Source organism: Dipodomys spectabilis, unplaced genomic scaffold, assembly GCF_019054845.1.
Source record: "Dipodomys spectabilis isolate Male_0828 unplaced genomic scaffold, ASM1905484v1 ptg000073l, whole genome shotgun sequence".
NCBI lineage: Eukaryota > Metazoa > Chordata > Mammalia > Rodentia > Heteromyidae > Dipodomys > Dipodomys spectabilis.
The window spans coordinates 888,135-903,704 of NW_024870750.1; the positions used below are offsets into that span (position 1 = coordinate 888,135).

Here is a 15,570-nt window from a genome sequence, read left to right on the forward strand (position 1 = left end):
ACACACAGCAAACAGCCCTGTGCCTGCCTGGGTCAGCTCAGTGCCCCAGGCAAGCCTGGCTAGCCTCTCCTATCCACGATCAGGCCAGTCTACCAGACAGCACACAGACAGTTTCTGTTTTCCTCAAGTATCAAAATGCTATTCCAAACAAAATTTTGTCATGGATTCTACTTTCAAATGGGCTGGAAGTTACTTTTCAAAGATGCTAAAGTGTCTAGTGCAGAAGGGGAAGAAAAACTATTTGAGATTTTTATTAATTAGCTTACATTAATTGTACAAGAGGGGGTTTCACTGTGACATTTCCATACAGCCATACAACATACCCCGATCAAATTCACTTCTCCATTAACTCCCTACTCCCCCATCCCATTCACTCTGTTTACCAACATCCCACTGGTATCCGCCCCATGACAGCACCTGTTTTACTTTTTTCCAGTGGTATTAATTGCACCAAAAGTAAGATTGACACTTTAATTTGCATTCTTAGATTTAAAGAAAATTTGAAAACAGTCATCAAAGAACTTCCCACGCACTGTAACCTTTAACCTCCTAAATACTAATGCTTGCTTCATTGCTGTTATTTTGAACCAAAGAAGAGAAAAAAAAAGATGGAGGGAAGAAAGGAAGGAAAGAAAAAAAAGAAAAGATGAATTGGTTCTTTTTCTCTTCTTTTCTGCAGCAAAGCAAGATTGATTCTTTTTTTTTGTCAGTTGTGGGGCTTGAACTCTGGGCCTGGGTGCTGTCCCTCAACTCTTCAGCTCAAGGCTAGCGCCCTACCTAATGAGCCATGGCACCACATCTGACTTTTTCTGTTTATGTGGTGCTGAGGAATCAAACCCAGGGCCTCATGCATGCAAGGCAAGCACTCTACCACTGAGCCACCTTCTCAGCCCACAAGATTTATTCTTGGCCAAAGAATAAGGTGGCTGGGCACAGATGGTTCATGCCTGTAATCCTAACTACTCAGAAGGCTGAGATGTGAGCATCACAGTTCAAAGCCAGCCCAGGCAGGAAAGTCTGTGGGACTCTTATCTCCAATTAAACACCAGAAAACCAGAAGTGGCACTGTGGCTCAAGTGGTAGAGTGCTCACCTATAGCTGAAGAGCTGAGGGACAGTGCCCAGGCCCAGAATTCAAGCCCCATGACAGACCAAAAAAAAGAATAAGGGAAGCAAAGTTGGCCACGGTACCACCTACCACTGCCATCCCTCCATAACCTCCACACTTTGGAGACTGAGGCAAGGACTCATGACTTCATGTTATTGTCTGACTTCTTCTGTAATGTAATTATCCATTTATATCCTCAAAGATCTTTCTTAGAACTAGTCATGTCAAAGTGCCTTGATTGCTATGTTGTCAAATTGGCCAGAAAAAAAGAGGATTTTGATAATTATTTTAAATATTATTTCAAATACTCCAAGCATCAAATATTTCATACAGTAGAGGTTACTATAGCTACAGGCATGATCAAAGAGTATGATGATACAGAGGAATTTGGGTTGGTTAACATACCTATTTCCCTCTTACCCTTTTCTTTCTCCGGTTATTCCTTTTTCTTTTTCTCCTCTATTAGCTCCTCCTTTGTTCTTTTTCTTTCTCTTTCTCCCAACTAATCTCAAACTCACAAGCTCCCTGCCTTCAGCTCCAAACTGCCAGTATTTTCTGGGTGTGCACTACCACACCTAGCTTATGGTATATTCTCAATTAATTTAACTTTAGCTATAGTACTCCAATTTTATGTGGCATATAACATCAGATGCAAAGAGAAGACAAAAGGAAAAGAGAATCAGATCGTGATGGTTCATACATTAGTATGATCTAGGACTGTATTCTGCAGTGGCTTTCACAACTATATCTCTTTCCTGCCCATTCAGTTCCTGCCTGTCCCATCTTTATCCCATCCTAGGAATGGACCTTACTAGCTCCATGGGACACAAAACAACCTTTGGCCTCCACCTGCACCGTGTGGTGCATGGCCAACAGGGGAATCTGTGAACTGAAGTTCTCTGAACAAGCTACATCCATACTAAAGATACTGCAGACTTCTTGACTTTGGCTATGAGAGTACCTTGACTATGGAAAGATGGAATATATAATAGGTCACAGGCCAGAAAGAATTATCCTGAGCAATTTTAGGTCTGGTTGACATTTATTGTTACTTTTGTATCTGATCTAACATTGTTCTAACTAATAAACTTCTTGGAGTATATCATTAAGCTTCATAGCCCTCCAGCTTCCATTAACCCTAAAGGCAAGAATGCTACAGATAAATAATATCTGAAATCCATAGAAAACTCTACAGCATTGCTGTAGGCTACTTAATGCTCCCTCTAATGTGATTGGTGTCTTGGTTTATGACTTTCTTTCTGTGGCTATAAAAATTCAGATAATCTCTTCCACAGTGAAATATGTTATTCAGAGTAATTTCAGTCTGTGGTCCTGGTCACTGATGTGACAGAATAAACTTTTTTTTTTTTTAAATTTCATTGAAAGCAGAGTCGCTATTTTATGACACCATCAATGAAATGTACATAACTTCTTCATGGGGAACAGAAGCCTTCACATTTTTATGATTATGGGGAGTGAGTCAGGGTGTGCCCAGGATTCCTTCTCTCCAGAGTATCATGGTCACAAGCTGCTCTGTGGAGAATATTTTCTCCCATATGGTATAGAATGGGAATTTTACCTTTTACTCCACCAGAGTCCTTACTCAAATCCCTTGTCTTCTCCCAAGTTGTTAATACGTGGAGATCTTGCCTTGTCCTACCACTTGCACGGGGCCTCAGCCTGCTCCCTCTGTGTCAGTTTTGTAAGAATATAGAAACCTGGAGTACTAGGATCTGCTGTGGTTTTCTATAGATACTTTTTTCATCTTCTTTAGCATCTGTATTTTTCTCATCTTTAGCACCTAGCCTTCCATCAATTGCCAAGGATAAAACAAAATCAGGGTATTTCATATAAGTTCTTGATCAACTGATGAATAATTATGCTCATACTGGGACTTGAACTCAGGCCTTACCCTCTCCCTTTGCTTTTCACTCAAGGTGGGCATTCTACCTTTTGAGTCATAGCTCCACTTCTGGCTTTTTTCCCCCTGGCTAATTAGACCTCTCAGATTTGTCTGCTGGAGTAGGCTTCAAACAGGAATACTCAGATCTCAGCCTCCTGAATAGCTAGGATCATAGACATGAGCCACCACCATTGCCTGGCTTTTTTTTTTTTTTTTTTAAATTTAAATTGTATGCTTAGGTAATTCTGGACCCCAGTTCCCTATAGCAACAGGCTGGGGTACAACCATGTCAACCCTGCTCTAAGGCTTGAGTGGATTTTCAAGTCCTGTAATACAGAACTATAATTAATCTCTGTGGCTCTAGCCCCATATCTCACTCCTCCCATAGCCTGAAGCTCCTCTTTCAGCTACTGCGGGACAGAGTGTGACTTTTCTTGCTGTAGCCCCTCCTTATGTATTTCCCCTTGCTGTTTCCACAATGTAATGTGTGGTCCTCCCACCAGAACAGCCTGCTGGCATCACTGAGATTCTCTTAGAAATGCAGAATCTCATGCCTCATTCAAAATCAACTCAATCAGAATCTGCATTTTAACAAGCTCCCCAGATGAGTGATTTGCCTACTATTTGCCGCTGGTCTGACTCTGCTGTGACTGGTTGACTTTAAAAATAAAATTTGTCTTCTTCAATGAATTGAATTCTCTCAGGCATCAATGTCTCCCTCCTCTCCTTTTACTTATCATTGATTCTGTGAATTTACTTTTTATTTGCATACCTTTGCCATTACTTAATGGGACGTCTAGGGAGACAAAGGGGGTGGGGAATGTGTGGTTGGTAATTCAGCAAATGGTTGATCAATTTTAAGAGACTTGTCTTAAAACACAATGGTAATAGAAAATCTTATCTGTTTACTAGTTTGTGTTTGCAGCTCTCCTCTCTCAAGAGCAACAGATGTGAGGGGATGACAGATGTTGATGATTGTAGTGGAACAAGCCTGCAAGCTGAGGTCTCCCAATGTCTTTGGTTGCTTATTCTGCACCTGGAAAAGACAGGCAAGCTGCTCCCTGTAAGGAAAGGGGCAACCATCCTGCTAGAAATACCAGCACTGAATAAGCAAATAAGAAATGACAATAAAGATAGAGAATGAATAGGTCTATAGAGAGGCTCAAAACCATGTTTCTCCGTTGTTCTGGTATATATTTATTTCTAGAATTACAACCACCACCGAACATTTGTCCCAGCCAATCATGCTTGGATTTGTAGAAATTAATGTCAAAAATGATTTACAGATAAATGAACCAAAAAGTTGATGAGAAAAGGTGCTGATCTTTTCACCATTCAGGGGTCTTGAGCCCTATCTGGGTAAAAATAAATGACTTCAATAAGATATTATACCATGTAGATTTTTTAAAAATAGAAACTGGATAATCACTAAAAATAGTTTAAACTGCTAGTAATTCTCAAAACTGACTGCACACTGAAATCATCAGGAAACCTGGCTCCCACCTGGAAAGATTTGATTTCATAGTGCAGGGAGTGGCTGGGACATAAAAGTCATTGCCTTGTGCTGCTAAGGCTGGTAACTAACAGACTTGAACAAGACAGACAGACATGGTATTTCACTTCACCAGGTCTGGAGGTGGTATTGGAAGCAAAGCTTAGGCACTCAGTAATATCATCAAGGACTCAAATGCTTACCAACTTTCTCCTTAGCCATTCTCAGTCTAATGAGTTGTCTCCACTCTCAGACAGAGATGGCTGCTTTGTTTTGAACATACAGGATTAAATGGAAAATAAAATACATTCTTGATTTCTCCAAGCTGGAGTCAAGAATATAAATTTTCTCTCACCCACTACAAGTGCCACATTATAGTTTCCCATTGCTAGTTTTAACACATCCCTGCCTACCATTTCTCCCCACCTCCCAGCATTTCCCAATATTAACCTTACACAACTATAGTATTAATATCAAAACCAAGAAGCTGAAATTGGTACACCTATAGAAACTATTCAGATTTCACCAGTAGACTTGTGTGCAGCTCTATGCAACTTTACACATGTAGCCTTATGAAATCACCATCATAATCAAGATATCCAATTCTACCATGATCATGGCTTGAATAGTAAATGTTCCCCTCAGGCTTGTCTGTTGAATGGTTGGAACCCACTTGGTGGTGCTATTTTGGAGTGGTTCTGGAGATTTTAGGAGGTGGAGCCTAGCTGGATGAAAAAGTCACTAGTCCTTGGAGGTATCTTGTCATGGGTTTCTCTGACTCTGTCTCTGTCTCTCTTCCTGCTTCCTGTCCACCAAGAAGCAAACAGCTCTCCTCTATCATGCATTGCTGCCGCAATGGTCTGTCCAAATGCACAGGACTTACATCACAATGGACCATACCCCTCTGAAATTGTAAACAAAATACATATATCCATCTTTGTTTCCTGAGGTATTTTGGTCGCATGATGAAAAAATAATTGTTGCCCACTGCTTTATAGCCACATCCTTCGTCTCTTCTTCTTTTACTGGTAACCATTTAGTGCTTTCCACCTCTGTAAGTATCCAATGAATGTTATCAGGTAGTATAATCCTTATAAGGTTGGCTTTCCCCACAAAGCATAATGCCTTGGGCTTAATCCAAGTTGTTGAGAATGTCAATTGTTTTTTTTCTTTCCCTTTTTTTTTTTTGGGGGGGGGGGCTGGTCATGGGGCCTGAACTCTGAGCCTGGGCACTGTCCCTCAGCTCTTCAGCTCAAGGCTAGTGCTCTACCACTTGAGCCACAGCGCCACTTCCGGCTTTTTTCTTTTTGCTTATGTGGTGCTGAGGAATCGAACCCAGGGCCTCATGCATGCAAGGCAAGCACTCTACCACTGAGCCACCTTCCCAGCCTGTCAATTGTTTTTACTACTGAATAACACACTATAGCATGCACATATCATTATATAATCTTTCACCTGTTGAGGCACATTTAGTTTCCAGTTTGGGAGTATTACAAACTTGCTGCAAACAGTTACAAGCAAGTTCCTGTGTGGGACTAAAATTCATTTCCCTGGGATAAATGGCTAAGAGAGTAATTGCTAGGTTAAATTCCTACCAGCAATGTTCATGTAATCCAGCTTCTCGGCATCTTCACTAATAATTGGTGTTTTTCAATGTTAGTTTGAGTTTCTTACATATTCTAGATAACATGGCTATTATTTTTAATCAGTGGCTATAACATGTCATTTGAGGGGAAATGATGTAATGAAGAGACTCTATCTCAGTGAACCACATTAATACCCCTCCCTCTTTAGAAAAACTGTCTAAATCAATTTCAAGCCAGCTGCCTGCAGAAAAACACTTTGTAGGGGACCAGATCTAACCCAGGGCAAAAACATCTATTTGCCATTAATCTATTTCACACTATTCAAGTGTGTGTGTGTTTGTGTGTGTGTGTTTGTGTGTGTGTGTGTACCCACACTGAATATATATATACACTGAATATATATATATATATAGTAATGACTTATCTTTCAACTATTCTGAATGGATTGTTCTTTCAGCCTTTTCAATATGACTTACAATAGACTCAAATACATTACTGTAAGAAACTTTAAAAGCCACATAGGGTTAATCACAAAATTTCATTGAAGGACTCTTGGTAATGTTTCAATTACAGCAGGAGATTGGACTTATTGCTAAGAAAGCACTGACATATTAAACTGACAAGGCATGTCTGGAAACTCCTTCAGCAATAGTAGGCATGAACTGATGGTGTTATGGACTGGTAAAAATCCTTCTTCCTCAGTGGGGACTCATTTCTTCTTTTCAACTGTTTTAACCAGCCCTCTAGTGTGAATCTTAGTAACTAAAGCCAAATCAAACTGACACACAAAACAAACTTTCACAAGCCTTTTTCATATCTGCATTATGTATAATTTTTATTTGTAAGATTATTTGTGTTTTTTAAGTTTTGACCACTCTTGACCAAGATTTTTCTAGTTTAGTAGGCTTTCAAAGAACCAACTACCAGCTTTTTTTGTTTACTTTCTAGCCTACCAGCTTTTGCCCCTTATGATGTCACAGATTAGGAAGAAGTTGAATCAATCACTAAGGACCACCTTCTACTACTCTAGCCCAAAGCCACACTTCACATTCTAGGTTATTTTTGTCCTTTATCACCATGGAGCATAAACTTATACTACACGTTGATGTAAGACTAATTATAGTTATTAATAGAAATATATCTAATCATATAGAAACCTTCCCAATTGCCAATGTTTGTGCTAGAAATTTTTGTGCTTAAAGCTAGTGTTGGGGCTGAGAGTATGCCTTAGTGGTAGAGTGTTTACCTAGCTAGCATACATGAAGACCTGGGTTCAATTCCTCAGTACCACATAAGCAGAAAAAGTCAGAAGTGGTGCTGTGGCTCAAGTGGTAGAGTGCTAGCCTTGAGCAAAAGAAACTCTGGAACAGTGTCCATGCCTTGAGTTCAAGCTCCAGGACTGGCAAAAAAAAAAAAAAAAGTGCTGTACCACTTGAACTACAGCTCCACTTCTGGCTTTTTGGTGGTTGACTGTAACTAAGGGTCTGATGAACTTTCCTACCTGGGCTGGCTTTGAACCACACTCCCCATATCTTGGCCTCCTAAGTAGCTATGATTACAGGTGTGAACAACCAGCACCTCACTGAATTTACTTTTAGCATACCTTGAACTCAAGAGAAAGGCTGAGTATAGCTCAATGACAAAGCATACCTACCATGTGCAATGTCTTGGGTTCAATCCACAGCACTGCAAACAGAAATAAAAAACAAAAAACAAACCTCAGCAAGCAGCTATCTTTTAAGCTTCTAACTTTATAAAGTGGAGAATTTTCTATTGTACTTCTCACTATGTGGGCCCTGGGCTTTGTCTGCTGTTTAGTTTTCAACTTTAATTGGACTGCCCTCCTAATTCTTTGCCTTTGCCTGGACAATATGAAGATCATGCTTTGTACCAGTCTGGTAACTGACTATTCTCAATGATAACTGTTACTCATTTTCATCATTATCTACTTTGTCAGCACCTCAGGAGGCTCATACATCTTCTAGGGGGTGGTGGCATATATTCAGGTATGATGGAGAAATTCAGCTACTGCTGCTGAGAACAGACACAGGGTAGAACCATGTCAGGGTATTAACTAAAAATTTTTTTACTGTACTTGGTCAAAACCATATGTGATAAACCTCCAAATAAGGTCATCTTACTGTATAAAGCTATGAAATAAGCTCCAATGAGAAGTTTCTTTTGCTTTTGGAGAATGAAATTAAGTACCTATCAACTTTCTATGGTATGCAGTAAGCCCAGAGCAGCCTGTATTACTGATATCATGGTAATAGTTAGTATATTAATTTATTCCCATACACTTTCCTAGTAAGTTCTACTTTTCTGAAAAACAACAAAAAACAAAAACAAAAAAACCCAAAAAACCCTTGGGGGGTATATTATCCTATACAGCAAAGAAAGATGTTTCTTGGTTTCAAATTTCTGGTTGATAATTTAATCCAAATCTATATAAAAACTTACTTCAAGCTGGGCGCCGGTGGCTCACACCTATAATCCTAGCTTAGCTACTCAGGAGGCTGAGATCTGAAGATCGTGGTTCAAAGCCAGCCCAGGCAGGAAAGTCCATGAGACTCATATCTCCAATAAAACACTAGAAAACTGGAAGTGGTGCTGTGGCTCAAGAGGTAGAGTGCTCGCCTTGAGCTGAAGAGTGCAGGGACAGCACCCAAGCCCAGAGTTCAAGCCTCGCGACTGACAAAAACAAAACAAAACAAAAAACCTTACTTCAAAGAAAGTTAAAGACTTTTGGTGTAAAAAGCATATTGAGTGAGACACTGGTAGCTCAAATCCGTAGTTCTAGCTACTCCAGAGGCAGAGACCTGAAGATCTCAGTTCAAGGCTGGTCAAGGCAGACAAATCTGAGAGTCTTACTGACAATTAACCAAAGAGTACAAGAAGTGGTAGAGAGCCAGCCTTGAGGAGAAACGCTAAACCTAAGCACAAGTCCTTGAGTTCAGATCCCAGCATAGACACACACAAAATGATTGAGGAAATAAAACACATGCTTACAAACATGCTTTTCAAAATAGTCTAAACAAGAATGATAAAACAAGCAATAGCCTAAGAAGAGCTATCATTTACAAAACATTACTATCAGGAATTCTATGATCTTACTTATTTTACAGATGAGTGGACAGAAGTCAGAATGTGCCTTTGGTTATCCAGCTGCAAGGAAGTGAGTCAATCTTCAAGCTGGTACATGCTGGCTTCAGAATCTGTGCAGCCAATCACTGTGCTATAATATTTCCCAGTACTAGATACTAACTTAAAAAAAATCAGAAATGTGGGGGGGGGGGGGGTGTTGGAGAGGGTGGGTGGGAGATGGGAAGGGGAAACAAAGGAGGAGGCAAGAATACTTGGTAAGAAATGTACTCATTACCTTGCTCATGTAATGGTAACCCCTCTGTATGGTATTTTCACAATAAAAAAATAAATTTGAAAATAAAAAATTTTTTAAAAATCAGAAATGTATTTTTTTTGCCAGTCCTGGAGCTTGACCTCAGGGCCTGGGCACTGTCCCTATGATTCTTTTGCTCAAGGATAGTACTCTTGAGCCACTTTAACATAAGAGCTACAGCGCCACTTCTGGTTTTGTTTTTTCTCCTGTTTATGTGGTACTGAGGAATCGAACCTAGAGCTTCATGCGTACTAGGCAAGCACTCTGCCACTAAGCCACATTCCCAGTCCCAGAAATGAATTCTTGCTTAATTACCAAAGATAAGGAATATTCTTCGGTTCCTGTAGGTCTAAATTTTCAACCTATTTCGTTCCTTTCAATATATTTGCTGTCTTTGATTTTGAGTCATCTGGTTTTATTTTACTACCCCAGTACCATGTGCTACCCTTAGACTGTTCCTTTTATATTAATGTCCATTTAAAATAGACAAGATGCATAAAACGATTCCTTATTGGTTCAAAGTAAAAAAGGAGAGAAACACCTCTTACCAAGCCTTTATAGTCCTGCAGATGCTGAAAGCCAGGGTATCCCGCAGGAGCACAGGAAGTCCTCCACCGTGACACTCTCCAATGCCTTCTTTACTGTAGGACGATGTGAATTATACTGGTAAACCTAAAACATATTGTACAGCAACAATTCCATGTCACAGAAATACCATGTTCAAGAAATACCAATCAAGCCAAGTTTGGAAACAAAGAGGTTTTATTTATCTAAACAAAACCCAAGAGATACAGATACTATAAAACAACTCCCAAACCATACACGACAAAAATGTCTTATCTACAAGAGTATTTACATGTTTAGGTCCATACCATAAGACACGGTTGCAAAGGTATAGAACGGACAGTCCACGGTAGCACACTCGGAAGAGAACACTGTGGCACTTTCTAGTTGGTGACATGAATATGGTGAGGAAGTCCCTAGAAGGTTCTACCTGTTCAGGGGTGTTCATATCTTGATTTTGAAGGTTAAAAAAAAAAAAATCAAACTCAATTCCTGGTGAATAATGGCCTCTATTCAGTAACTGCAATGCTTCTACTGTATTATGGGTAAAATAATTTGTAATTTTCAAAGACAAGAGTTTCACACTTTCACTTCTATCACCAATATAATGACTACTTTATCCATTATTGTCTTGTTTCAGTGGTGATAGAGATCACTCCTAGCATCTCATGCATGCTAGGGAAGTGTTCTACCAGAGCTATACACTTCATCTTACCACAATATCTTAAAAAGGCAAACAGCTGTCTTTTAACACTTGATAAACAAGTATGTAATAATGCATTTCCTAAACATTAAAAGAAAGACCAGATTCATCAAAGATGAGCCCACAATCTATTACCACTAAGGCTACTCTCCCCCTTTACTCCTGTTTAAATGCAAAAGCTGACAGTTTCTGATTAGTGGAAACATCTAAACGTTTCTGCTTTTTAGGCATGTTCAGATTCTCCTTTGCTGCTTCTTCATGGCTTTCTGTTTCATGACTTTCATCAACCACATGTTTTCGCTTCTTTGCTTCAACCCCATCTATCGCAGTCTCTCCCTTGGCTTTGTTAGTCCATGCCTTTGAAAAATATTGGGAGAAAAAAGAAAAGACTTTTATTTCAATAACAGAGAAACAAAATAGAATTTACTTTTATTTTTCTGGTAACTTTCTTATATATAAAAATAGAATTAAGGCTTGTACATGTTAAGCAATTCTTAAACTATCATCTAACAAAGAGCTGATAACCAAAATCTTTAAAGAACTTTGAAAATGCAGTATTAAAACACCAAAAAACTTCATTTAAAAATGGATAGTAGATTCTGAATAGAATCTAAAAGAACTCTATGAAAGAAAACAAATATCCAATGAGCACTCAAGAATAATTCTTAATATTTCTTATCATCAGATGAATGGAAATCAAAACTATTATAAGATTATCACTTTACCCTACTAAGAACAGCTATTATCAAAAAGACTTAGGGTTGAGCGAGGTAAGCCAAGAACGAAGAGACAAACGGTACATGGTCTCCCTCATAAGTGGATGCTAAATCCAAAAGGTTAGTGATACGACAAAACTAACAGGACTTAAGAAACAAAGAACTCCCGCTCATCTGGTTGAACCACTACTAAATATCCTCATGCTGCTGATCACAAATATGGTATATAACATGTGAACACTGTTATATATTACAGACTGTGGTAGACAATTTGCTCCAGGGAAGTTAGAATGAACTTGTGACTTTGAAATTATGTAATCATTTAATCACAATCAAAAAAAAAAAAAAAAAAAAGAACCTCGGGGAAGGGAGGGAGGGAGGGGATGGTAGGGGGAAAACAATGGAGGGGGTAACAATGTTCAAGAGGAAGTGTACTCATAACCTCACTCATGTAACTGTGACCCTCTGTATAGTAGCTTTACAATAAAAAAAAAAAAAAAAAAAAAAAAAAAAAAGACTTAGGGAATGAGAACAGTAAAGCCTGGAGCCACTGGCTCATGCCTGTAAACCTAGCTACTCTGGAGGCCAAGATCTGGAGAATGGATGGTCAAAAACAGCATAGGCAGAAAAGTACTCAAGATTCATGTCTATAAGACTCCATCTCCAATTAACCAACAAAAAGCCAGGCTGGAAACATGGCTCAAATGGTAGAAGACCAGTCAAAAAGGAACCTATTTGTAGGCACACGATAGAAATGTAAATTATCACAACCATGACTGAAAATGGTATGGGGGTTTCTCAAAAACAAAAACAAATCAAAACTAGAAATACTCTATGATCTTGCAATTCTACTCCTGGATATTTCCAAAGGAAATAAAAACCAGCAGGTTGAAGAGACACCTACACTCCCAGGTTCACTAAAGCATTATTCACAATAGCCAAGAAATGGAAATAACCAATGTGTTCATAAGTTGATGAACAGAGAAAATATAGTCCATATATATGACAGAATACTACTCAGTCACAAAAAAGGAATAAATCCTTGTCATCTGCAGCTATATGAAATTATCTAGGCATAGAAAAACCAAGTATTACAGAACTTCTCACCCACGTGTAAAATATGAAGAGTTGGTCAGGTTGGTAATATAGCTCAGTGACAATAGTGCTTGCCTAGTACGCAAAAGAGCTTGGTTTAACGCCCATCCCACAAAAGTGAATGAATGAATGAATGAATTTTGATCCCAGGAAAGTTGGAAGTGGAATGGTGGCTACCAGAGGCTGGGGAAGAGCAGAGATGGAGAAGTGTGGTAAAAGGCTGATCAGTAGGTACCAAGTTACCATTATTAGATGGAAACAAGAAGTTCTGAGGTATTATTGTATACTGCAGTTACTATAAATATGATATATTATATGAGTATACTATATATAAGGTAACTATAAATAATGTACTATATATTTCAAAAAGCTAGGATTTTAAAAGATTTCATCATAAAGAAATAATACATTTGAAGAAATATTTTAAATCTTATCTAAGTACTTAAAACTGTGTACATAAATGGGAACATGATGCTTCATTAACATGTACTATTTCTTTTGTTTTTACTGTATCAATTAAAAAATAAACTTACAAATTCTTAAAACAATATTTTACAAAACCTATCTTATTTTATTTTAGCACCCCTTCAAAATCTACATTTGAGAGGCTGGAGGCCATTCTAGCTATAGTACCTGCCTAGAATGTGTGAGACCCTGAATTCAATACCTAGTACCTCAAGGGAAAAGGATTAAATTCTATTTCTATAATATTCCAATCTAAAAATCTGCTTGTATTTAACCACATTAAATGCAAAATATAACTGCAGAACTTTTTGAGATAACTAAATTTGCATGCAGTAGCAAAACCTTGAGGGCTGGGAAGGTGGCTCAGTGGTAGAGTGCTTGCCTTGCATGTATGAGGCCCTGGGTTCAATTCCTCAGCACCACATAAGCAGAAAAAGCCAGAAGTGGTGCTGTAGCTCAAGTGGTAGAGCGCTAGCCTTGTGCTGAAGAGCTGAGGGACAGTGCCCAGGCCCAGAGTTCAGGCCCCACAACTGGCAAAAAAAAAAAAAAAAAAAAGATCTTAAGCAGCCTTTACCCAGTTTTTCCAAGTGTTTTTCCAACATCTTGTTGATGTTTAATACAATTATACCATTATACCAAAGTACTGATACTGATATAAGCCTCAGTTACTTTTACTCACTTGTATATATAATTTTTATTATATATTTGTGTCTATAACACCACAGTCAAGACAGAGACAATTTGATTATCACAAAGAACCCTAATATGGTCAACCCACCAAACCTCTAACTCAGTACCAGCCCACCACTGCTCTTTTTGAGGCAGGATAGACATACAAGGAGATAGGGTAATTTAAATAGCCAGCTCCCTGTTGATCAATTTTTAGATGCTAATACACAAGAATAAGGAGACATAAAAGGGCTATCTGTGATTAAAAACCCACATGTTGCCAGGAGTTGTAGCTCACACCTATAATCCTAGCTACTCAGAAGGCTGAGATTGGAGGATTATGGTTCAAAGCCAGCCTGGGCAGGAAAGTCCATGAGACTCTTATCTCCAATAAACCACTAGAAAACCAGAAGTAGAGCTATGGCTCAAGTGGTAGAGTGCTTGCCCTGAGCTAAAGACCTGAGGGACAGTGCCCAGGCCCAGAGTTCAAACCCCATGACTGACAAAAACAAACAAACAAAAAACCCACATGTCCAAGAAAGAAAAGTTCTAAGAGACACTAGTTGTACTTATGTTTTGGCTAGGCCTAGATTACATCTCCATGTTTCAGAATAATAAACAGCTCTCACCAAAGCCATTAGGAATTGCTGGAGGACATGACCACATGTATTCCTTCAGACAGAACCACCGTTTTGATTCCTTATTCTTCCTTCCTGGGAAGCAAGAAACCCGTCCCCTTTTTTCTTTCTCCCCTCACCTCACTCTCTCTCTCTCCCTCCTCCCCCTTCTTTCCTCCTTCCCTCTCTCCCTTTCTTCCTTCCTTCCCTTCCTCTTTTCCATCCCTCCCTCTCTCCCTTCCATTTACATCTTACTTTATCCTGTTACATATTAAAGTAAATCCTTGCTAAAATTTCTACTTTGTAAGAATCTCCTTTCTGTGAGACACCTCAAAATGTTTTTCACATGTGGATCTCAAGGAAATTCATAGAAAAGCAAAAGTCCTGTCCCAATTTCCATATGAAAGGATGGACCAGAGTACAAGGGTTTCCCCCAAAAAAGAATATTTTCATGTGTAAGGAATATTCAATTGTGCATGTAGATAGCATTTTAAAACATTTTTACTTGGCACCCACTTGTAAATAAAACATCTTTTCCTGGAGGTATTTTCCTAACTACAAGAGTGTGTGTGTGTGTGTGTGTGTGTGTGTGTCTGTGTGTGTGTCTGTGTAGTTAGCTGCCAAAACAAAGTTAACCATCAATGCTCAATATAATTTCTACAAATCTACAAGCTCAAATCTGACATTTCACATTTCATTTCCTCTCCACCAAGAGTTTTTACAATGTATTCGATTTTCCAAAAATAGAAAAAAAGGCATTTCTAAGAATGTTTTAAGCCTGAGAAATTCACAAAGATCTCAATCTCAACGTAATTATATCTTTACCTTCCTTTCTTCAGTTGACAATGCTCTAAATCGAATCATTCCTTCTTTGATTATGTCTGCTTCCTCTGAAAAGTCAGGATTATCAGACAAAATATTGCTTCTGTTTTCTTCCAGCCACATCTGAAACCCAGTCTTTGGCCTAAAATAGTATATGAAAAAATTTCATATTTACTACGAGTTTAAAGTATTATATGACTTTTCAAATTAGTAATTAACATTAGTCTTTGTATACCAATATAAAATAAGGGAGACACACTTATATTTGTTACTATTCATATTATTTTAAGCTGCTTGAAGACAGACAACAGGATGAGAGAAGTATAGAATGCTTTACAAAATCAATTCAAAAGGATCATTTGATATTTTATTCTGTAAGTGCAGCAACCTTGAACTTTCCCTTTCAGCTCTTGTGAAAAAGGCTCAAGGCCTCC

At 38.6% G+C, this 15,570-nt stretch overlaps 1 protein-coding gene across 1 annotated transcript in view; it reads right to left on the minus strand.

The window, feature by feature from the left end:
• Positions 1 to 10,229: 10,229 nt before the first annotated feature.
• Positions 10,230 to 15,570, minus strand: part of Wdhd1 (WD repeat and HMG-box DNA binding protein 1) — a 72,810-nt gene continuing 67,469 nt past the window's right edge. Inside the window, exons 25-26 of the mRNA XM_042682612.1 lie at positions 15,140 to 15,278; positions 10,230 to 11,109 (exon numbers count right to left, since the gene is read on the minus strand). Coding sequence (XP_042538546.1) covers positions 10,909 to 11,109; positions 15,140 to 15,278 — 340 coding nt within the window. The 3' untranslated portion in view covers positions 10,230 to 10,908. The remainder of the gene's footprint in view (positions 11,110 to 15,139; positions 15,279 to 15,570) is intronic.